At 38.9% G+C, this 22,503-nt stretch overlaps 1 protein-coding gene across 1 annotated transcript; it reads left to right on the forward strand.

Moving 5' to 3' along the window:
• The first annotated feature begins 4,487 nt into the window (after window positions 1–4,487).
• ddx46 (DEAD (Asp-Glu-Ala-Asp) box polypeptide 46) lies at window positions 4,488–22,361 on the forward strand. Its single transcript, XM_042007693.1, has 23 exons — window positions 4,488–4,613; window positions 4,839–5,003; window positions 5,354–5,476; window positions 6,815–6,902; window positions 7,041–7,209; window positions 7,387–7,625; window positions 7,852–7,962; window positions 8,061–8,226; window positions 8,532–8,652; window positions 8,988–9,163; window positions 9,480–9,601; window positions 10,963–11,041; window positions 12,008–12,090; window positions 12,204–12,368; window positions 12,566–12,728; window positions 14,857–15,050; window positions 17,385–17,522; window positions 17,858–18,007; window positions 18,154–18,381; window positions 18,608–18,826; window positions 20,514–20,658; window positions 21,769–21,842; window positions 21,933–22,361. The coding sequence occupies exons 1-23, from the start codon at window positions 4,597–4,599 to the stop codon at window positions 21,978–21,980; spliced, it is 3,183 nt and encodes a 1,060-aa protein (XP_041863627.1). The 5' UTR covers window positions 4,488–4,596; the 3' UTR covers window positions 21,981–22,361.
• Window positions 22,362–22,503: the final 142 nt, after the last annotated feature.

Here is a 22,503-nt window from a genome sequence, read left to right on the forward strand (position 1 = left end):
CATGGAAAACCTGCTGGATTGCGGCCCTCGTAGGACCGAATTGAGTAGCCCTGGTCTAGACTATTTAGGCTAAAACTTTTTAACTCAGAATACATGCAGGTAGTAAAATAACTGTCCATAGCTTGTATTAGCTGACACATAATGGAAGTGACGACTGAGAAGAGAAGATCTTAATCTGTTTATGGCATCTTAACTGAATTCAACTAAAAGCAAAGCATAAGGGGAAAAAGGACCATTAAAACAATCTTCTTTTCCACCCGCATGGAGAAGATTCTGTTGTGATCCTCACACTTTTTTGAACCAATTTGGAGCATTTCATTTAAAAATAAATTAGCTTCAGAAGCATAACAGTTGTTTTTCAAGTGGAACCAACAACCGTCGCAACATGTTACATGTTGGAAGGACAAACATGTTTTCCTTTACAAAGCCTTTCTTCAAACTGTTTTGACTTGATACCTGATGCTTTCTAGTATACAGAAGAGAAATTCTTAAAGATTTCAATACAGTTTGGTAAAAAGGAGCATGGTTCAGATGGGTGACTACATTTTCCCTCACACCCCTGTTATTATTGTTATTGTTTCCACCTGTTTTTTTTTTTTTTTTTTACTTTTTAGGCTTTGCACACATTTTTTTTTTAACTTGAATGATCCAAGCTGAAAATGATCTTCCTTTACTGGAGCAGAAGCTTTTCTGTGATGGTGAAAATATGTTGCAAGGAGTCCTCAGCTGTTTCACAAACAGTAACCATCACAGGTCTCCAAAGAAGTTTCCATTTGAGCTAAAGTGTGATAATATTGCAGCAGAGCTTCAGGAACTTGAATATATATATATATATATATATACCATATATACCATATATATGTGCTCATTTTCAAGCAGAACAAATTTCCTGTGACTTTTTTTCTCAGGTTCCTTCTGTTTTCTTTGATACTGTGATCAATCTCAGAGATCGGACTGTTATATCACTGCCTGATTAAAAGAAACAAAAAATAGGAGCAGCCCAGAAGGCAGCCGTCACTTTAACTCATTAATAATCTCAAAGTTGAAGAGTTGTGATTATTTCTTTTATCCGTTAGAAAGTCCTGGCTACTAATGAAGCCCCAAAGCTTTTAACACAGTCTTAATGTTTTACAAAAAGCTGGCGAACAAGGCCTCAGGGCACAAGCTGTTGAGTGTAAATAGACTGAGGATTAACTACTTGACTGGAAGCCCTTCAGTTTTTGGTTAGAAATTTAAAAACAGTAATCTTTTTGGATAATCTTATATTTCAGCTGAACCCGTTTGGTCGGCGTTGCTGCAGTCAGCTGTGTCGCATGAACTTTAATTTTATGGTTGAACGTTGTGGCAGTGCTTTAACTAATATCCTGTCATCCAGTGTTCAGAAAGGGTCCACCTACTTTACCAACAAGGTTTGTTTGTTTTTTTAATCTTGCAACATGTATAGGCGTGTTTATTATGTGCACCTGTGAGCTTCAAGTCGCAGTAAACTTGTGCAGACTGGAAGTGTATTTGGTTTGAACTGGACTGTACAGTTTTGTGTGAGGCAGTGGGAGTTTGTGCGCTTATTTGTAATTCTGGTGACGTGTTTGCTTTGTTTTGTTCAATCCTCATTCATACAAACTTTCATGAAGCAGTATGCTCTCTTCTTCCATGTTATGTCATGGTTTACATTTTATCATTTCATCCTAATTAATTTATTAATATATATTTTTATTTTCGTGTAAATTGTGATTTATCCTACAACTTGTCAGATATACGTTTTTGTTGAATAAATTTATAAATACCTTTTTAATGACTCTTACAGTATTGCAAAGACGGTGTTGTGATGTAAGCTGTTTCTGCTTCATAATCTGACAGTTTATACCAAATAAATACTTCTCGTGTGACTTCCTCTGCTTTTGCTTTCTTGTCTTTTTTTTTAGAGTTTATTTAAAAGGAGCTCAAACATTCTTTGTGGACTGCATTTTAACACGAGCTTTGAGCACAAAAGTAAAGAATTTAGTGGTAGGTGGATTTTTTTTGTTGTTTTTTTACTATAACAATGGTTCTTAGTAGTAAATCTTTTACAGTTGGAAAGTCATTTTATTTCCCTTTTTAAATTGTGTCACACTGCACCCATAGAAAACTTGACAAATCTTCCCGGCCAAAGCCAAGTTTATTTATATAGCACAGTTTATGTACAAGACAATTCAAAGTGCTTTACATAAAAGACTGTACAAAGAAAGCATTAAAAAGTAGGAAAAGGCTGCAACAAATAGCAAAAATAATAAGATAATTGATTAAATTAGAATGATGACAAGCAAACTAAGTTTAAAGATACCATGCAGATTTAATGCAGAGAAAGAAATGTTTTTAACCTGGATTTAAAAATTTATTCTCCACTGGAAGTTTGCTCCACTTGTTTTTCTTATAACATTTTCTGCTATTGACTGCCCTTCACTGTTTTTCCTGTCTGGTGAAACCACATGTGTGCTGGAACCTGGACTTGGAGGCACGCTATGTTCAGCGCACAATCCAGGTTTGTCTAACGGAAGTTAAGTTGTAGGGTCAAAGTGTGGAAAATAAGTGGAGAACAGTATGCTGGCTGCTGCACTGATAGAATAATAGCTTTTGGTGGAGGCAGTGTGATGGTATGGGACAGCATCAGTTTCACTGTAAAAGCAAAGCTTGTCATCATTGAAGGTAAACTCAATGCAGAAAAATATTAAAAGGAGATTCTTCAACCAGTGGAAATCTCATATCTCTATAGTCTCACCTCAAACTCTATCCCCCAAGACTACAACTCGGTCCCCTACAGATCGGGGTTTATCAGAGATTACCTCCAGAATTTGAAGGTGATCTGCCTGCAGCCCTGACCTCAACCCCACTGAACATCAACTTGGATCTTCTGCTTGTGGCAAAGTGACTAACTCAACCACACTGACTGAGTTGAGACAAATGCTGAAATTTCCCAGTCTGGGATTAAAAAAATACATCGGATTCTAATTTCTGAAATGCTGGTTGAAGAATGGGATGCCCACAAAGGAGTGTGATCAAGCATTAAAAGGTGCCAGGCTGTTTTACCTTTGCATGCTTCTTCCACATGCTTATGAAGCTCCTGGTTGTTAAATTAAAAAATTGTTAACTAGCCAAATTTGTCTTGTTTGTTCAGATTTCAATCATCCACTCCAATAAATGACATTAAACAAAAGTCAATAGTAGAATCAACTATTTTTAAATTGTGTGTGTGCAGTCGATGGAGTTATGCAAAAGGTAGGAGGTGTAGTTACATTTTAGTCTATTGTTGGACTCCCATAATATTACATCATAATGCATTAACATAAATATTAAAGAAAATGACAAATGTTACAGAAGCGAGTAGCATGCATAGTACTCAGATGTAATTATAGGATCCATGCATACATAATTAAACCCATTCAGCGTATTCTCATTAGCTTTTCATAGGAGCAGCCTGAATATTTACATGTTAAACACCAAGTTCTAGATTCATTACTCTTATTTATTAGAAATAGCATGGTAACATAATAACTTGGAATTTAATGCATTTTTGGGCATGCTGCTGTTGTAATTTCACTTTACCAGCTGTAAAAACTAATGCCACCAAACAGACTGTTCTCCACAGAGAAATGCATCAGTGGATTTTACAACCAAAATATAGCTCAAAAGCAAATAGCTAAACATTGTTTAAATGATCATTTAAGCAATATTTGTTTTGTAATATTTGTAAAAAAGTTTGAAATGTTTATATAATGCTTATATAAAGTATGATATCATTAGCATTCTGAAAATTAATAAATAATAATCAATGGGTTAAAGATATTGGGTTTAGTGACTATTATATAGAGTGGTGATGTAGTTTTTTATTGTATGAGCGAATATGTATTTGGAAATTTGTTAGTTATTATATTTGTTACTGTTGTTTTCTTTAGCATGTGGTGGTGGGCGAGAGGAGGATGTTAGCAAAGTTGACAACTATCATGGACAACCCGCATCACCCTCTGCATGAGACCATGGATACGTTAAGCAGCTCCTTCAGTCAGAGACTAAAACATCCTCATTGCAGCAAGGAGCATTTTCATAGATCATCCCAACAGCAGTTAGATTCCAAAACGCGTCATAATGTAATGAGTCACTCGGACACTTTATTTTCACTGTCATTCATATATATATATATATATATATATATATATATATATATATATATATATATATATATATATATATATATATATATATATGTGTGTGTGTGTGTGTGTGTGTGTGTGTGTTTCTTTTTTTTCTTTTCTTTTACAATTGCCATTCTCACGTCTTCGTCGAATTACACTTTCATACTTTATGGAGTAAAAAATATATTTTGAAAAAATATAACAACATGAAAAGAGATTAAGTAACAGTATATAGACCACAGCTGTATAACTCTGCCCTTTCTGACCTCCCACCGCGGGGTGGCGCTCTGTTCTAACTCCCAGTTAATAGCTTGAAGTGTCGCATGTTTCTTTCGTAGGTGCAACGACACATACAGACTTTCAGACGTTGCTGCTGTGTGCTAACTACTTTTTGTCTTTTTTTTGCTATATTTAACTTCGTGGGGTCGGGATGGGTCGTGAATCGAGGTATGTCCAGGAGAAGGGGTTCATTTGGGGATTTTGTTGTCGGTCGAGTCGACTTTAACCACTGTCTTTCATAAACTGTTTAAATTTGAATTGCTAACATTAGCATCATAGCTAAGCATATGTTGCACATTACCTAACAGTTCATCTCAAATTGTTGTGAATTATGACGAGTTTATAAGTTTTACACTGACAGTTAACATGATAGTCCTATCTATCGATTCACAGACATTACAGAAAGCGTTCGGCGTCTCGGGGGCGGTCAGGCAGCCGATCAAAAAGTCGCTCCCCGGATAAACGCTCCAAAAAAGACGACCGAGATCGAAGCAGGAGAGAGAGGTCGCGGAGCCGGGACCGCCGGAGGTCTCGATCCAGGGACAGAAAACGAGCCAGGTATGTGTTGTATGCATGCTGACAAGAAATAGGTTTAGAATTTCTTTACTGAGACTTGATGACCATTTTGGTTCTCGTGAGAACACAGAGCACATCTACAGTATTCAGTACGGCTTCTTATATAAACTAATTAAAATTTAATAATGTGTCATTTAATTCACTTAAAATCACCGTTAAAAAAAAAAACAAACAAAAAAAAACAAACAAAAAAAACTACAGCTGATTTTACAAGTAGTTTATCTTTTACTTTCTAACAAGTGTGTAGCGTTTAACAGTAGTTAGGATCATGAAATTGACTAAATTTTGATATGTCTAATGTATGTTTTCTTCTAATTGCTTTTGTTGTCCAGGCGCTCCAGGAGCAGAGAGAGGAGGAGGACCAGAAGCCGTGACAGAAAGAGGTCAGGCAGCAGGAGCCGAGCCCGCAGATCCCGATCCGGCAGTCCAGCAAAGAGCAAGAAAACTGATGAAAAGTGAGGAAATCTCTTATGATGGAACTGTTAGCTTGGTGACCGAAAAACCCTAAAGGTCATTGAATGTTGTTGATAAACTGAAGCATCCTTTTGGAGTGAACTTTTAGAAGCACATAGTGATACAGTCACATTAATTTGTGTAGATTAAAACAACTTCAGGTAGGTTTCTCGTTTGCAGACAAAGACCAGGGGCCTCATATATAAATCTGGCCTAGGTACAAAACCCAGCGTACACCAAATATAGTCAACTTTTGGGATTTATAAACACCAAACTTGGCGGGAGAATGTTTCTACCGCCACACAAACTCTGACCATGGCGTACGCACAAAATCTGGGAAAATGGGAAACTGCGACACCAACGGTACAGAATAAAATCAAGGAGATAATGAGGTGGAGAGTCTGCTGCCAACATTTGTCAGTAAAAGAAAATGCGAAAAGTAAACTTCGGTCATTTAGTCTGAGATCCAGCTGAGTGGGACAGACTGCAGCGTCTAGAAGTGATGCAACACTTATGAAACACACAAGAGGTGGATTTCCTTTATTTATTTAATCTTAACACAATCCTTTTTTAATTGTTGTCCCAATTTGTATCAAGACAGTCCCCATTTCCCACAACTCTTTGGCCACATTGTTAACAGCAGTGATCGTGTCCCTCTGCACCTGCAGGATTTCCATTATCATTACTGTCATTTAGCAGAAGCTTTTCTCCAAAGCGATTTACTGTGGGCTGTAGCGTCTTGCTTAAGGCCCCAGCTGGAAGGTGTTACTGTTTACCCCTGGGGGATTCGAACTTCGAACTCCCGCATGATGGACGGATGCCCTACTGGCTGAGATATCCATCCACACGTTCCGGTGCCTCTGGCGCGTCTTCCCTTCTGACACGGCGATGACAGCATCTGCCACCTGCTACCACTAATCTGTCCTGCTGACACAAGTAATGCCCACGGCCCACCAGTTAAACATTTTTATGTTTGTCAGGGTGGTCCATCAGGATCTCAGTCCTACTCCCCGAAAAATTCTGCTGCTTCCCTCTTTTTCCCTCCCGGGCCATCATGGAAATGATGTGAATATGTATCATCGGCATTCACCTGACCTTTTATAGCCACCATGTGGGCGCGGGAAGGCTCACGGGTGCCTGCGTTAGTTGATTCTGATTTATAAACGGAAACAAGCTTAGGACGTGTGTGCGCAGGCTTTTATCTGAAAGTTGAATTGCACCTCATTTCTGTTTTGCGCTGCAGACGCCACCTGTAGTTTGCTTTGCAACGCACAGGTTTAGAAATGAGGCCCCAGGTCTGTTTTTCCTCAAAGCTATTTAAATTTTTATTTTTCTTGCAGGGCGAAGAGCAAAGAAAAAGACTGCCTCGATCCTGTGTCTGAGAAGAAAAAGATTAAAGAGGAGAAAGAAGATGAGAAGGTTGAGGATGTAAGTTCTATAATTTCAGTTTTTCTAAGATTCGTAAAGAGCTTTGAACTGCCTCTGTGTTTCAAACGAGCAACTTGGATAACATTGTCACCACAAAGAACAAACAGAATATTTCTCATGTCATTTATGTCTCTGCAGCAAGACTTTGACCAGAACAAACTGGAGGAGGAAATGAGGAAGAGGAAGGAGCGAGTGGAGAAATGGAGAGAAGAGCAGAGGAAGAAGGCTATTGAAAATATTGGCGAGATCAAGAAAGAACTTGAGGAGATGAAACAGGGCAAGAAATGGAGCCTTGAGGATGATGATGGTGAGGATGAAAACTGGATAATATCTAAATATAAAGGAACATTTCTTAATAATTATTCAATAAATATTTTGTTGTTTAAATTAGTTTTTTGTTTGATGAACATACTTTTCTTACTGAAGCAGTCACTTAGCCAGCATGTGCTGTTTTATCATAGCTATTATCGGCTCTTCGTTTCAGATGATGATGAAGATGGTTCAGCTTTGATGGAGGGAGACGACGATGATGATGGGGATGTGAAAGGGGAAGGCAAAGAGCAGGATATGAAGGAGGAGGAGAAAGAGGAAGGGAAGAAGGAGGAGACTCCCATGGAGCAGCAGGCAGAAGAGGACGAAGTGGATCCTCTGGACGCCTACATGGAGGAGGTCAAACAGGAGGTGAAGAAGTTCAACATGGGAGCCATGAAAGGAAACGATAAGGTGGGAATAAAGACAACAAAATACAGAAGTCATAAATTATGTTAGCAAGGATTTTTTTCCCCACTGCTGTCTAAAACTATGAGCTGTAAAAACTTGACACTATTTTCCAGATGTTGCTGTTTTGTTGCTCCACTGTCTGTTCTCATCACGCTTCACGTCTGCTTGGGATGAGCCAGATGTTTTCTTCATCTCCTGCTAAATGATAGCCATGTTTTCTCCTCAACAGAAAGGACAAATGACAGTAACCAAAGTGGTGACAGTTGTTAAAACCAAAAAAGGACCCCACACGCACAAGAAGAAGGGTGAGCTGATGGAAAATGATCAGGATGCAATGGAGGTGTGTTTATATCTTCTCCTTCTTCTTGGAAGCAAAAAAAATTAAATAAAAAAATCCCACAGTGTTTCCTTGCTAACTGCTGCTGTGTGTTTTGACAGTACTCATCAGAGGAGGAGGAGGTTGACCTGCAGACAGCTCTGACAGGCTTCCAGACCAAACAGAGGAAGATCCTGGAGCCTGTTGACCATGGGAAGATCCAATATGAGTCATACCGCAAAAACTTTTATGTGGAGGTGCCTGAACTGGCCAAGATGACAACAGAGGGTCAGTGAACTAAACATTCTTTAAATAACAGAACAGAATAAATCTCATTTACATTTGGAAGCTTTGGTATATTAATGTCAGCATTTACTGTGATATTTCTGCTGGTGTAGGAGGCTGATGTCGGTGCTCGGCTGGGATCTGTTTCCAGCTCTTAAACTAGCAAACAAAGTTTACTCTCTAAAACACATACACGTCTATTCCTTGAGCAACGGCCTTGTTCTGTTCAGATTTATTTTTCTGTCTTCCTGTATTACCCATCAAAAATCCTTTTTTATGTGTTGTGATTGTTTTTTAAATAAATACAGAAGTGAATGCACACAGGCTTGAACTGGAAGGCATTACCGTCAAAGGGAAGGGTTGTCCCAAACCCATCAAGACTTGGGTACAGTGTGGGGTGTCAATGAAGATCCTCAGTGCTCTGAAGAAGTGAGTTGATATTATGTCTCTTTATTGGATAGATTATACCACTTGAATGCGGCATCATGAAGGTCTTTTACCTTGCAGTAGAAAGCCATATGGTCCATTTCAAGAAAAGATCGTAAAAATGATTAACTTTTGTATATAAGGCATATTTTTGCATTTATGAAGAAGAAAGCAGCTCCAGTCGAGACATATTCGTAATCGTTAGACCATTTAGAAGCATAAACAATCATATCCTGTTTAGTTTGTCCATTTTTTTTGTCAATTTCTTTGTGTATGACTAGCAATTCTGATGAGAGGTCACAACAACACATTTATATTTTCCCCTCAAATATAACCAGGCACAGCTATGAAAAACCCACGCCCATCCAGGCTCAGGCCATCCCTGCCATCATGTCGGGCCGAGATCTCATCGGGATTGCTAAGACCGGCAGTGGAAAAACCATAGCGTTCCTGCTGCCCATGTTTCGACACATCATGGATCAGAGACCCCTGGAGGAGTCAGAGGGACCCATCTGTGAGGATTTGACCATTTTATACTTAATATAAGGAATATGAATGATGAAAAGTTTTAATGAATGCTAATAGAGCCCATTTCCTCTGTTTAATGGCAAGCAGTTGACTTCTAATGCTTCTATGGTTAATAAGCAATTCTTAGAGTCATTAAAGTCAGTTGAACACGAGTGATGCTCTTGGTAACTCCACTGTGTCAAACTATATTATCAGAGTGTTTAAATAATGCATTTTAATGATTTTCCTCTGAGATTTATAAAGTATCTTTCATTAAAGTGATAAAAGATGGAGTGTGTTTTGTTTTTCTTCTACTGTCACAGCTGTAATCATGACTCCGACCAGAGAGCTGGCTCTGCAGATCACAAAGGAGTGCAAGAAGTTTTCCAAAGCACTGGGACTCAGGGTGGTTTGTGTTTATGGTGGCACAGGCATCAGCGAGCAGGTAAGAATAGTCAAAATAATCCTGCCTGATCATTTAATTTCCATGTAAAATTTAAAACCTGTTAGTTATCTGGCTGTTCAGAAATGTTTCAATCAGATGCAACGCAATTCAGTTTCAATTCAAATCAGCTTTATTCACATAGCACCACTTTGTGACAGTCATCTCAAGACACTTTATAGACATAATCTCAATTCAAGCCAATTATTGGATTAATTTTGATCTAATTAAAATAAATCCACATTAGTCCAATTTATAGTAACTGTTCAAATGAGCCGGGTTCCTAAAATATAATTGCCTGGCTAAGGAAAACTAATAGATTGCATCAAATCTAGTCCCCCATTCATTCCCCCACCCTGAGCATGCACGGGGTGGAGGGTGACAGTGGAAAGAAAAAAAATCCCTTTAGACATGATTGAAAACCTCTAGTAGAACTTGACTCGGACATCTGCCTCTACTGGTTGGAGGTGGAGAAGCCAGGACAGAGGAATCAATGGGCACTTGACTTTTAGCCAAGGCTATCTGCCCAGAGAGAAGAGACATACAAATCAATGCTGGCAGTACTGTCATAGATTTCTACATGGAAAATAAAGAGCAGAAAGGTGAAAAAGTAAGGAAGTGCTCAGTGTATCATGAAACGTCCCTCAGCAATCTAAGCCTATGGCAGTATAACTAAACTATCCCTAACATCAGCGGTCCTTGAGTTTTCTAGTAATGCTATGATTTATCATCTAAAACTGCCCGTCGTCCTATGGTTTCTTTTATTGGATGAAATCTAAATTATTTATTGGCTGGGATTGAACCACTTCAGCTGTTGTAGAGACTAAAGCTGCAATGAGAATTTTTCTGATTTGTTGTCAAGTTAAAATCTGAAAACTTTTTTATCTACTGAATTTTTAAGGACTTTAGTCTCTAGATAAACCTGTATTTTTCAGTTTGAATGAGCACAGAGTTGAACCTGTAATGATTTCTTTCAGTCTAAACAAACTGAAACTTCCAGCTAGGCTGCTGGTAAATTTGCCTTCCTGTTCTGTATTAACTATCAGCCTTAAACAAAGAAATGTCTGGTTTTTAGTTGTAGAGCTCCTGTGCTATGCAAATCTCACAGTGGAACAAAATTAAATGTAGTCGGCAGTCGAGCAAAGAGAAAGAAAACAGATGAAACTCTAGGGGTCATTGAGTGGTGTTTATAAACTGAAGCGTCCTTTTGGAGTTAACTTTATATGTTATATGTTGACAGGCCAAGCAGCAACTTATTCACTTAATTACTTATTTGTAATATATCTAAAATGAAACGATTGTTCTATTAAACACATTTTCATAACCTTTCATTGTTGCTGTCGCTTGGTGTTGTTGGATTGCAGATTGCTGAGCTGAAGAGAGGAGCTGAGATCATTGTGTGCACCCCAGGAAGAATGATTGACATGTTGGGGGCCAACAGCGGTGAGTTCACCCTGCCACCTTAATTATTGGATTTCTTTAATAGGATGTTTATGCAAATGAGAACTTTAGATGCCTTTTTTTTATAATAACATCAAATGGATTCAATGTTACAGTGTGTGTAATGATCCAAAGCAGTACCATCTACTAAACTGTTGACATTATTTGACACTTTTGGGATCAGTCATAACGACAAGACAGGGATGTGTTTCCTGAAGATCAGGGAATGTACAGGTAGGTGAAGCTGGTGCTGCTTCCACTGTTCCTCAGTCTCCAATCCAAGAGCAGTAATAATGCCTGATGGTATCATACCAGGAATTTAAGCTGGTTAGGTTTGTAATTTTTACTTTTTAAATGAGAATGTGTTTCAGCTGTTTGAGGAAGTATTATTTAATCTGTTTGCACCTGTAATACTTCATCTGCCTCACTAATCACTTCTAAGATGGAGCTCTTGTGTCTTGTGGGAATGCTGGAAATGTGTTCAGAAACTGTTACATATGCTGGTACTGTCATTTCCTGAGCAGTTTTAATAAAAGAAGGGTGTTCTCTGTTGTTTCCACACATGCGAGGTAATCTGTAATATGTTTCCCTTGTAGGTGAAAAGGCGCTCGATCAGATAATGCTTGATGGGGCTCCATCTCTTGTATTGTATCTTGAGGCTGTTTTCTGACTTTTACAGGTCCCTCATGTCCCTGAGATGGTACGCAAGACCAGTGTCAAGCAAAGCAATGAACAGTCTAAAATGCAAAGAAATAAAAAAAGGAATAAAAACAAAAAGACCCTGGCCTTAAAAAAATGTTTTAAAATAAACAGGCATTAAGTAATCGCATGTAGTCCTATCCTGAAAGGGGCTTTCTGTGTTTATCAGATTAGTTTAATTATTTTTTTGAAGAAGGCAAGCTGTTTGTTAGACCCCAACTCTTCTCAAAGTGGACTAATTTCCTCTTGCTCCTCTTCCTTGATGTGTAGGCCGGGTAACCAACCTGCGCAGAGTTACATACGTGGTGTTGGATGAAGCAGACAGGATGTTTGACATGGGCTTCGAGCCACAGGTTGGTGTCGCCCACATTTACCCACATTCTGAAAAGGTTACAGCAGCATTGGTTTCTTAAGCTCAAAGGTGAGAAAAAAAATGACAGAAATTCACATCTGCTTCCTCCACTAGGTGATGCGTATTGTGGACAACGTACGTCCCGACCGTCAGACGGTCATGTTCTCAGCTACCTTCCCCAGAGCCATGGAGGCCCTGGCTCGCAGGATCCTTTCGAAACCCATTGAGGTGCAGGTGGGAGGTCGCAGCGTCGTCTGCTCTGATGTGGAGCAACATGTGGTAAATAGTCTTTGTTTTATCTCTGTGTCTCTGAAATAAATTATCTGATGAACACATTTGGTTTCTTTGTTCAGTTAGATTCACTCCAGTTCTCACCAGGTTGCATTTAAATTTTTGTACTTTAAAAAAAATTTGTCCTTTTTAAAAAAAAAATTTAAAATCGACTTTCTCATTTTTCTTTTTTTTTTTTCTTGTAGCTGGTGATTGATGAGGATAAAAAGTTCCTGAAGCTGCTGGAGATTTTGGGACACTACCAAGAGAAGGGATCTGTCATAATCTTTGTGGATAAACAGGAGCATGCAGATGGACTGCTCAAAGACCTGATGAAAGCATCGTACCCCTGCCTATCTTTACATGGAGGTACCAAGTTACAGTTTCTTGTATGAGAAAATTTAAATTAGGGCTGCACAATATATAAAAAATTTACCTTTATTGCGATATTAGTCTTTGAGATAAACATATTGCAACAACTGCCTAAACTGCGATAAGTGTTAGCCCCTATTTGCATATTTTAAGGAAGTGATGTGACGCTGTTCCAAACGCTGCTGAACATTCATGTTCTGTGCGTATCAATGGCAAATCAGATGGACTCTTATGGTCTGGATACCTGCTCCATGTAGACCAGGGATTCTCAACCTTATTTTCCAAAGGTCCGTATCTACTCTCCATTGAAGACCAGAGGTCCAGAAAAATTCACACATGTATTGATCAAACTTTTTTACTGTATTTTTTTCATTTACAAACAACATACAAAACTATGACAATAACAACAAAAATATTACAAATGACTTAATTAAATATTTTAATATAAATTCACTACATTCTGGAGAAAATTCAGAATGACAAGAAAGAAAAACGGTCAACACGAACGAACACCTGACTTTTTTTTTATTTAACTTCAGGTCAAAAACAGAAGTTCAAATGCATCAGGCCTAGTGGGGGACATGACACTGGATTTGTTGAGTTTTTTTGCTAGCTGCTTTGTTACAAATGCCCGCCCTACTCTGCTTTTGATTGGCTCTAACACCACAAACCCTTATGTACGGCTAGGCTACTGATTTCAGCCCTCTGCTCATATGCTGCCTGTTTCACAGAGGGCAGGTTGGCTGTCACCATACAGTCTCGGTGTCACAGATGGTCGAGCCACACCGCTTTATGGGCGAGACGGCAAAACTTGGTGAACATAACATCAACATCCAGGGACACTTTATTTCACATTATAAACTATTTATTTATTTAAGGAAGAATAATTTTGGAAAAGACTTGGGATAATAGCGTTTTGTATTTCAAAACATAAGTTGGGCTCGCGGTCTAGACGTGCTCTAGCTGAGGCACTAGAGCACATGAAGTGAGCGTGTTGATGGTGGAAGGTAATGAGAGAAGCGAGGAAAATGTGGATACAGAAAAATGTGTGGCGAAACAGAACAGCACGTCAGCTATTTTGAGCGTCTTTGGTTAGAAGAGTGATGACACACAGCAAACACGGGTACTGTGCAGGACATGTCGAATACTTGTACAAAACACCAGGGGACACATGTTCAATCTCTGCTGCCAGAGTCCTATTGTGACTCCTAATCAGCTCGTATCTGCTGACAAGGCTGTGAATATCTGGACTGATGACAGTAGGTAATGGTCCACCGTTACTGACGAGGGCATCTTATATGGCATTATCAAAGTTCTTTTCTTTTTTATATTAGTCATCGGTCCATTAATGACTGAAACTATTTCTTCTGACAGAAACTGCTTTTGCTTTTATTTCACACTGGAATATGAAAAGAATCTCTTCATAATTTATCAAAAGTTGGTAAAGAAACATCTTCAGACCTTTGCAAAGGCTCTCAATGTTCTATTTTATCTCTAGTCTTTAGGTTGAAGGAAACCATATTACATGATCTGTTTGTGTTTCAAACCAAATGATTTTTATTAAGAAGAAGAGTTACTAAAATCTAACGTTAGCTAAAACACGCTACCAGTGTTATTATAGCACAAGCTATAAAGACGTCTGTACATTAGAGTTTTGCCAGTGGAGCTCTGTATATATGAGAAAACATCAAAGCATCAGCTTTAATATTTTTTTTATTGCAGGTCATATTCTCATCACAACTTTCAACAGTGTTATCGTATATCACATGTTTTCCTGAGATGTGCAGCCCAAACATTTCAATCCCTGAAAATGATATAAGCATTTTTTTTCATTTCTTGAGGGATTAATAATAATAATACATTTTATTTAAAGCGCCTTTTAGGGCACCCAAGGACTCTGTACAAACAAATAAGCTCATTTTTAACACCCACCAATAACAAAATTTCCTTCCTTCTGATACAGATTCTTGTCAATATTTTCCTATATTCTGTCACTTACAACGTTTAGTTGATGTTATTGTTTCCTCCCGTCACTCATGTAGTACCACCAACATTATGTAATTAGTCATACTTATTATCCATATTGACTCTTGAAATTTAGCGGCATATTTTTTCATCCTTTTAGGCATTGATCAGTACGACAGAGACAGCATCATCAATGATTTCAAGAACGGAGTATGTCGTCTGATGGTGGCCACCTCTGTGGCAGCTAGAGGTCTGGATGTGAAGCAGTTGATCCTGGTGGTCAACTACAGCTGTCCCAACCACTACGAGGACTACGTCCACAGGGCGGGACGCACAGGCAGAGCTGGCAACAAGGTCGGTCACTTGAGGGAACCATGTGGTGCATCAGTCTAGATAGATAGACAGATGACTGTTCATCCCCGAGGGGAAATTAACTTGTCATAGCAGTCCGGTATAATACACAAAAATACAATAGGATTAAATACAGAAGTGGAAAAATAGAAAAAGTACTTGTGAGATGATAACAATAGTAAAGCAACAGTGTAATAATGACAGTATATAACGGTAGCAGCAACTGTAATAATAATTAAAGCCGCAAGCGGCATCCATCGGGTCCGAGCTGCCTGGACCCCGCCACCCGATGTCTCCCTGACAACAGGTGGTGTAATGCGTTAAGGACCCAACGTGTGTGAATACTGTCTAGTTTGGTGCCGTTCCCATTTATTCCTGTGGAGATATAAGCAATCCGTGTTTCATGGCGAGAAGGCTTTTTCGGTCTGTTGCCACGGTTACAGGCTTTTTCCTATTAGAAAGATTTGAATAGCGTTTGTTCCCCAACTTGTCAGGAAGGTTCCCACTAAGTGTGGAGTCAGTTGCACGAATCTCCTCAGACTAGTTCGTTCAAATGGCAGTGAAATCCAAGATGGCGGGCACGCCGTTGTCATGGCAACAGCTGTTCGATTGACTTCTTTGCTGCACTTGGGGTGTCACCAGTATGAATACTGTGAAGTTTGGTGCAGATCCCATGTATTTACATGGAGATATGAGCAAACCGTGTTTCATGGCGAGAAGGTCATTTTCCGTCGGTTGCCACGGTAACATGCTTTCTGCTATTAGAAAGATTTGAACAATTTTTGGTCCCCAACTTGTCAGGAAGCTTCCCACCAAGTTTGGAGTCAGTCGCACGAATCCCCTCAGACTAGTTCGTTCAAATACGATGTGTGTAAAGTGCAAAAAATGGCAAAAAAATGGCCGCACACGCCAAGATGGCGGGCGCCCCGTTGCCATGGCAACAGGTGTTCTATTGAATTTTTTGGTCGGCTCAGCATGTTACACGTGTGTGCCAAGTTTCGTCTTCCTATGTTGAAGTAGACGTTCGGGACCCCATTCATTTGGGGAATTTTTGTGTCCGTAGGTGGCGCTGTTGAGCCAATTTTGCATTGAAGTCAATGCGGACTTTAGAATATAAAATTTTTCACCGGGCTTGATGTGTGTGCCAAGTTTCACAACTTTTCATGGGTGTTTAGGGGGTCAAATTTGGCCTCGAAATGCTTAGAAGGAGGAGAAGAATAATAAACATAGCAGAAACAATAGGGCCTTGCCATACTTTGTATGGCTCGGACCCTAATAATCATACTAATTAGGGCTGCTCAATTCTGGCAAAAATATTAATCTCAATTATTTTGATTGAAATTGAGATCTCAGTTAATTAATACAATTATGCATTTTTTCACTTAAATAATGTGATTTTTATCTGTCTGTTCGGGCAGCCAGTGTGACACTTGAAGCGTTGTCTGTGGTAATAGACTAGTTTCTTTCCACCAGGTCCCACGTAGGTTTTGTTTTGGCGAGAAACAAAAGTTATGTTTGTTTATAATGTTTGTGGCTTTGTGTCTTTGTGGGAGCTGGTGGATTATTTAGTCAAGACTCTTCACTCTAACTTAAGAGGTGATGGGAACTTGCGTTGAATAAAAGCAAAGCGGTCTGGGCTGTGGGAGGAGTCTGCAGCAGAGCGCTGCAATGCCAGTGGTGCTCGATTTGCACCTGAAAACAGCACAAGAGTAAACTGAGAAGGAGCAAAAAAAATCGGATCATTTAATTTTTGATTGTTGAAAACCTAGATCGTAATTGAGATTAAAATTTGCCTAATCACCCAGCCCTAATACTAATATATTTACACATATAAATGTTTCCTAAATATACATGTATGCCTATATATACGTTTATTGAGCATGTGCAAGGTATGCAAAGATACATAACTGCAATGTGAACTTAGAGTAAAAAGGGTGACAGAGTTAGACCAGGTGTGAAATTGTGGCTCTGACAGAGGTAGAGGAAGGATTTCCTGTATCGTTCCTTAGAGTAGCTGGTTGAATGAGTCTGTTGCTGAAGCTGTTCTTTAGCTTGTTTTGAGGAGGGGGTGAGAGGGATTGTCCATGATTGCCAGCAGCTTTGCCAGCATCCTTTCCTCCACCACCTCCTCCATGGTGATCAGTTTACTGCCAACAACAGACTGTGTGTTCCTGATCAGTTTGTTCAGTCTGTTGGCGTCCTTTGCCTTGATGCCTTGATTGCTTAAAAAACTGAATTAGACTTGTTTGTTTTTTATTTTCTAGCTTACTGAATAACTAGAAATGGAGTAGAAGACTTAACCAGCAGGATACTCTCTCTATCGTCTTCCTTCCACAGGGCTATGCTTACACTTTCATCACTGAGGATCAGGTTCGCTACGCTGGTGATATCATCAAGGCCTTGGAGCTATCAGGATCTCCCGTCCCTCCAGAACTGGAGCAGCTCTGGGGCTCCTTCAAAGACCAACAGAAAGCGGTAAAATAAAGCTTCCCAATGCAAACTTAGATTTTAGCAGCACTGACTTGGATATATCATTGTTTACTTTGTTTAATTTTTATTTTTTTTAAGTAAACTAAAATAATTCATTCCTTACATTTACTGCTGCTAGCTTGGCTTTTTGAACCTCACTTTTAGTTATTTAACTTTGTTGCTCTCATATGAGTTTATGAGTTCAGCCTAGAAGGATCTAACAATATATGAAGGGAAAGACATGAACTGCTTTTTAGAAATTTTCTATCTGAAAATGAAATTCCTTTTTTTTTTTTTTTTTTTGTCTGTTTCTCTTCCTATCTGCACTTCCATCCATGCAGGAGGGTAAGACCATTAAGAGCAGCAGTGGCTTCTCAGGAAAAGGGTTCAAGTTTGACGAGACAGAGCATGCCTTGGCTAATGAGAGAAAGAAGCTGCAGAAAGCTGCTCTCGGATTGCAGGACTCCGATGACGAGGATGGAGCCTTGGATGTAAGTAACTTTTTAATTTCTTTCTAGATTTCAAGATTTAAAAAGTCTGGCAATCCTTCACCAACTTTGTCATTTTAAAATGTTATATGAATTCATTAATATTTACAGGGTCATCAATCATTTATTCAAACATTTCCCTTCCTTAGATTGAGGAGCAAATCGAAAGCATGTTTAATTCAAAGAAACGGGTGAAGGATCTCTCTGCTCCTGGTGCGGCTGCTGGTCCAGCCGGAGCTGTTGCGGCTACAGCAGCTGCTCCTGGAGGACTGCCTGGAGTCACGCCTGCATCTGCTGGAAACATCCAGAAACTGGAAATGGCCAAAAGGCTGGCTCTCAAGATCAATGCTCAGAAAAACTTGGGGGCTGAGGCTCAGGTACGTCAAACCTCTGTTGCCACCTTGAGGTTGATGATGGTACTTCACTTCCAAGGTGGTTCTTTTGTCTCTATTCTCAATGTTATTAGTAATCAAAATAAGAGTTTCCACCTGCGTCTTTGGCAATAAAAAGGCCCAAGCTTTCCAGCTGACAGCTCATGTTTTTAAAATATGTAATCTACACATTCAGCAAATTACCTAGATTTTCTTTTCTTTGTGTGTACAGGATGTGATGCAGCAGGCTACCAATGCCATCCTGCGTGGTGGGCCCATCAGGACACCCTCTGTGTCAGCCAAGACCATTGCAGAGCAGCTGGCTGAGAAGATCAATGCCAAGCTTAACTACACACCCGTGGAGAAGCTGGAGGAAGAGCGGCAGGCAGCCGAACAAGCTGAGACAGTCAGGAGATATGAAGAGGAGCTGGAGATCAATGACTTCCCTCAGGTCAGCAGCACACAGCTAACGGCTGCATTCACATGTTTGGGCTTTTTTTTTTTTTATCAGTCACACAGCACAGCCGGACAAACATTATTCATTCAATGTCTCCCAAATTTAAAATGTCATGTTTATAAAAATGTGTTTATGAAATAATGTAAATATTAGAGGTGGGACTTTAATGCGTTAATTAAATTTACAGTAATTTCCGGACTAAGTCTCGTCAGTCACAAAATGTGTCATGAAGAGGGAAAAAACATATAAGTTGCATAAGACTTTAAGTTGCTTTTATTTAGAAATTTATTTCATAAAATCAAAGACCAAGAACAAACATTTAATCTGAAAGGCACACAGAACAACAGGTGTCCGGTATGTTAACGTAACACCAGGGTTCCCCCAGGTTTTCTTTAAACTGTGAGGAAGAACTAGTCTCCGTATTACACCTAATGAACAGCTGATTTTGGTGCTGAGAAAGTACGAAAATGCATCACATTTGGAATTTTAAGCACAGCCTCGCCCTGCCACCGACGAAGTTTCACGTTAAATATATAATAATCTGGTCAGGTAGTCATTGCACATAAAGACACAGACCCTGCTGCAATAACAAAGTTCTTGTTTCTCTTGGAGTATGTGACAAGCTTTACTCTGCTCTGTGATCTCTTTGCTGTCGCTGTCAAGGGGGCCGCAGTAGAACCGGACAGGAAGTTAGGTCCTCGCTGAGCATCAGTCCCAGCATCAGAGTAGAGCATCTATTTTCATTTCTACTGTTTTGAATTAAAATGCAATTAAATGCATTTTTTCAGACATTAATAGAGCTTGAGTTCACAATATTAATGTCTGTGTTTATTATTTGATTCAGTTGTCCATTAAAATCTATTGATATAAAAAAAGTTGCTTTTTAAGGCTACTGTTATTCGGTTTAAAACTGATTAATCAAGATTAATTACAAAGCCCCTAATTAGATTAATTTTTAGATTGCGTATTTATGTCAAATAAGTCTCCAAACATCCTGGATCTTGTTGAGATTTAGCGGTTGGCACACTACACCCATCTCTTTGTTGTAGTTGGAGGTGAAACTAGGTTGAAACTTTAAACCAAATCAAAGTTAATCAGGGGACGGCAACTAGACTTGGCATGGGGCTAAAATTTTTCTGATGAACTGAATAGTTGGTCACATATTTTCTAATATTTTTAACATTCTTTGGGCTCTAGTGTCCTTTATTGTTTAGCAAGAAGATGAGAAAGTGGGTCAGGGAGACCTTGGGATTGAACCCGCGCTCACAGCAACAAGAAATTATTTCTCTTATATTTCCGTCTGCTCTTTTTGCTCCTGAAGCAACATTTCTTTGACGGTTTAGTAACTGTGCTGCTCTGGTCTGCTGCCTCCACTATCAAGGACTGACTCTTAGTTGTTATATTATGGTCCTGATGATCCAAGAGATTTCTCATGGGAATACAGTCCAAAAAAAACTCAAATTCCTGGTTTTTCCCTTGTAAGTTATCAAGTTTGACTGTTTAGCGTTTCTTTTTATTGAAATGCACAGGTACCAAGAGTTTTTTTATTTTTTATTTTATTTATTTATTTTTTTACAGTAACAAATTCTTAACAGAACTGACACACTGCTGGGTACTTTTCTGTATGCAGCAAATAATAATAAACAAAAAAAGATAAAATATTCCTTTTCTGTTCTCACAGACGGCCAGGTGGAAGGTGACATCTAAAGAAGCTTTGCAAAGGATCGGTGAATACTCTGAGGCCGCCATCACCATCAGGGGAACCTATTTCCCTCCAGGCAAAGAACCCAAAGAAGGAGAACGCAAGATTTATTTGGCTATTGAGAGTATGTATCATAGAAGTATTGTGTCTGGACTACTTCTGTCCTGTCACCTGCAACATGCTTTGCAGGATATTGGTACTAGTGTTGTGAAAAAATCTATTCTAAGATACTAATTTATTCTAAATGTACTATCTTGTTAGATATTACCATGGGTATCTATACTTAAATGGCACTTTGGTGTTTGCCGGTTCACGGAAAATACCAGCCACCTCTACTCATTTTAAACAGGCACTGCAGTGGGCAGCCCCACCCTTACAGCATCTCCCTGTCATCACGTGGGATGGCTTACCTCACATGCAATTGGTCCGCGCTTTTCCTGACCGCTACAGTGAAGACTGCAAAATTTGCACCAGTTAAAGCAAAAGCACCCCGTCAGATTTTATATTTCAACTCCGAGACCATTTGGAACAGGTTCTGGGTCCGAATCCGGGCCGCGGTCCTCTTGTTAGTGATTTCTGAACTAGTAGTTAAAATATTTTTTTTAGTTTAGTATTTTTTGCACCACATTAAGCAAACAGTCTTGACAACACTGTTCAAGACTAAAGTAATGGAGTAAGAAAAAACTAAAATAAGGCATAATGCATTTATTTTGAACTGTTAATATATTTTCTTATATTTATTGATTGTTTTGGATTGTGTTGTTACTTTTGTAGTGTTCTTATTGAGTGTCCCCCTCTATAATACTGAAGTATTATCGAGTATTGAGCACTAGCCTTAGTATTGGTATTGAATTTGAAACTTTAGTATCATGCCAGCCCTAACTGTTACCATCAGCATCTGTTTCTTCTCGCCTCTGCTGTGCTCTTGGTGCTGGACAATAAGAGAGATCTTCAAAGAGAGGCTTCCTGCACAGCTGATGCACTCCCACAATGTTTTATTGATAATATCCATGAACTGTTTCTTGTGATGGTGACTTTGGTTTTACTTTCCTGATAATAAAATTTTCAGAATAATGAGATTAAATGATGGGAGAGTATGGCGTGGTAACCTGGATCCCTTTTGTTACACATGTAACATCCAAATTTTCTTCATTTTAAGTGGTAATTACCTCATGGTTTTGTCATGTTCTCTGTAATAAAGGTTAATTTGCTGATTGTTTTTGTTGTTTTCTAGGTGCAAATGAACTGGCTGTGCAGAAAGCCAAAACAGAGATTACCCGGCTAATTAAGGAAGAGCTCATCAGATTAGTAAGTATATATTTTGACCGGATACCAGTATTTTTTCAGACCCTACATAATGAACAATTAATGGTATTTTTTTTTCCCTTCTCTCCTTAGCAAAATTCTTATCAGCCGACAAGCAAAGGCCGGTACAAAGTTTTGTAGAGGAGGACCCAAGACTCAAGAAAAGAGTTTCCATTATTCAACACCCCCTTGTCCCTGCAGTTTCACAAATATGTTGAGTAATATTTTAGTGTATATTTTAATAATGCTGTCTTTAATTATCTCAGTTTATACTTCTCCCGACTGTACTTCACCTTTCTGTCCAGTGATTTTTATACTTGCAAATACCAGCTATCAATGTTGTCAAATCGGCCCAATTCTACATATGCTATCTGTGACGTTTTTGACTATAAGGCTAATTTTCTTTAATGTTTTGGTTAGATTTATGTAAAGCAGCAGCATTGTTTTTCATGAAGAAACCATCAGATGAGAACTGTTTTTACTTTTCATCTCAATAAAACAATGTGTTGTTTTAGAAATACAGCTAATGCCCACAGTTATTTGCATAAAAAAAATCTGTCAAACTATTGTGAGGACCGATGATGTTAATTATTCAACAGCTTTTCGTTTCTATATTATTTATCAGTAGTGAGGAGTGTTGTTTGGAAAGCATTAAAGCTGGAGT

The sequence above is a fragment of the Melanotaenia boesemani genome, chromosome 15 (assembly GCF_017639745.1).
Source record: "Melanotaenia boesemani isolate fMelBoe1 chromosome 15, fMelBoe1.pri, whole genome shotgun sequence".
NCBI lineage: Eukaryota > Metazoa > Chordata > Actinopteri > Atheriniformes > Melanotaeniidae > Melanotaenia > Melanotaenia boesemani.

Bases quoted from the DNA above. Each gene is read 5' to 3' on its own strand.
- ddx46 (XM_042007693.1), top strand. The intron at 6,903-7,040 runs GTAAGTTCTATA...ATGTCTCTGCAG, and splicing joins AAGATGAGAAGGTTGAGGAT to CAAGACTTTGACCAGAACAA. The intron at 9,164-9,479 runs GTGAGGATTTGA...CTACTGTCACAG, and splicing joins GGAGTCAGAGGGACCCATCT to CTGTAATCATGACTCCGACC.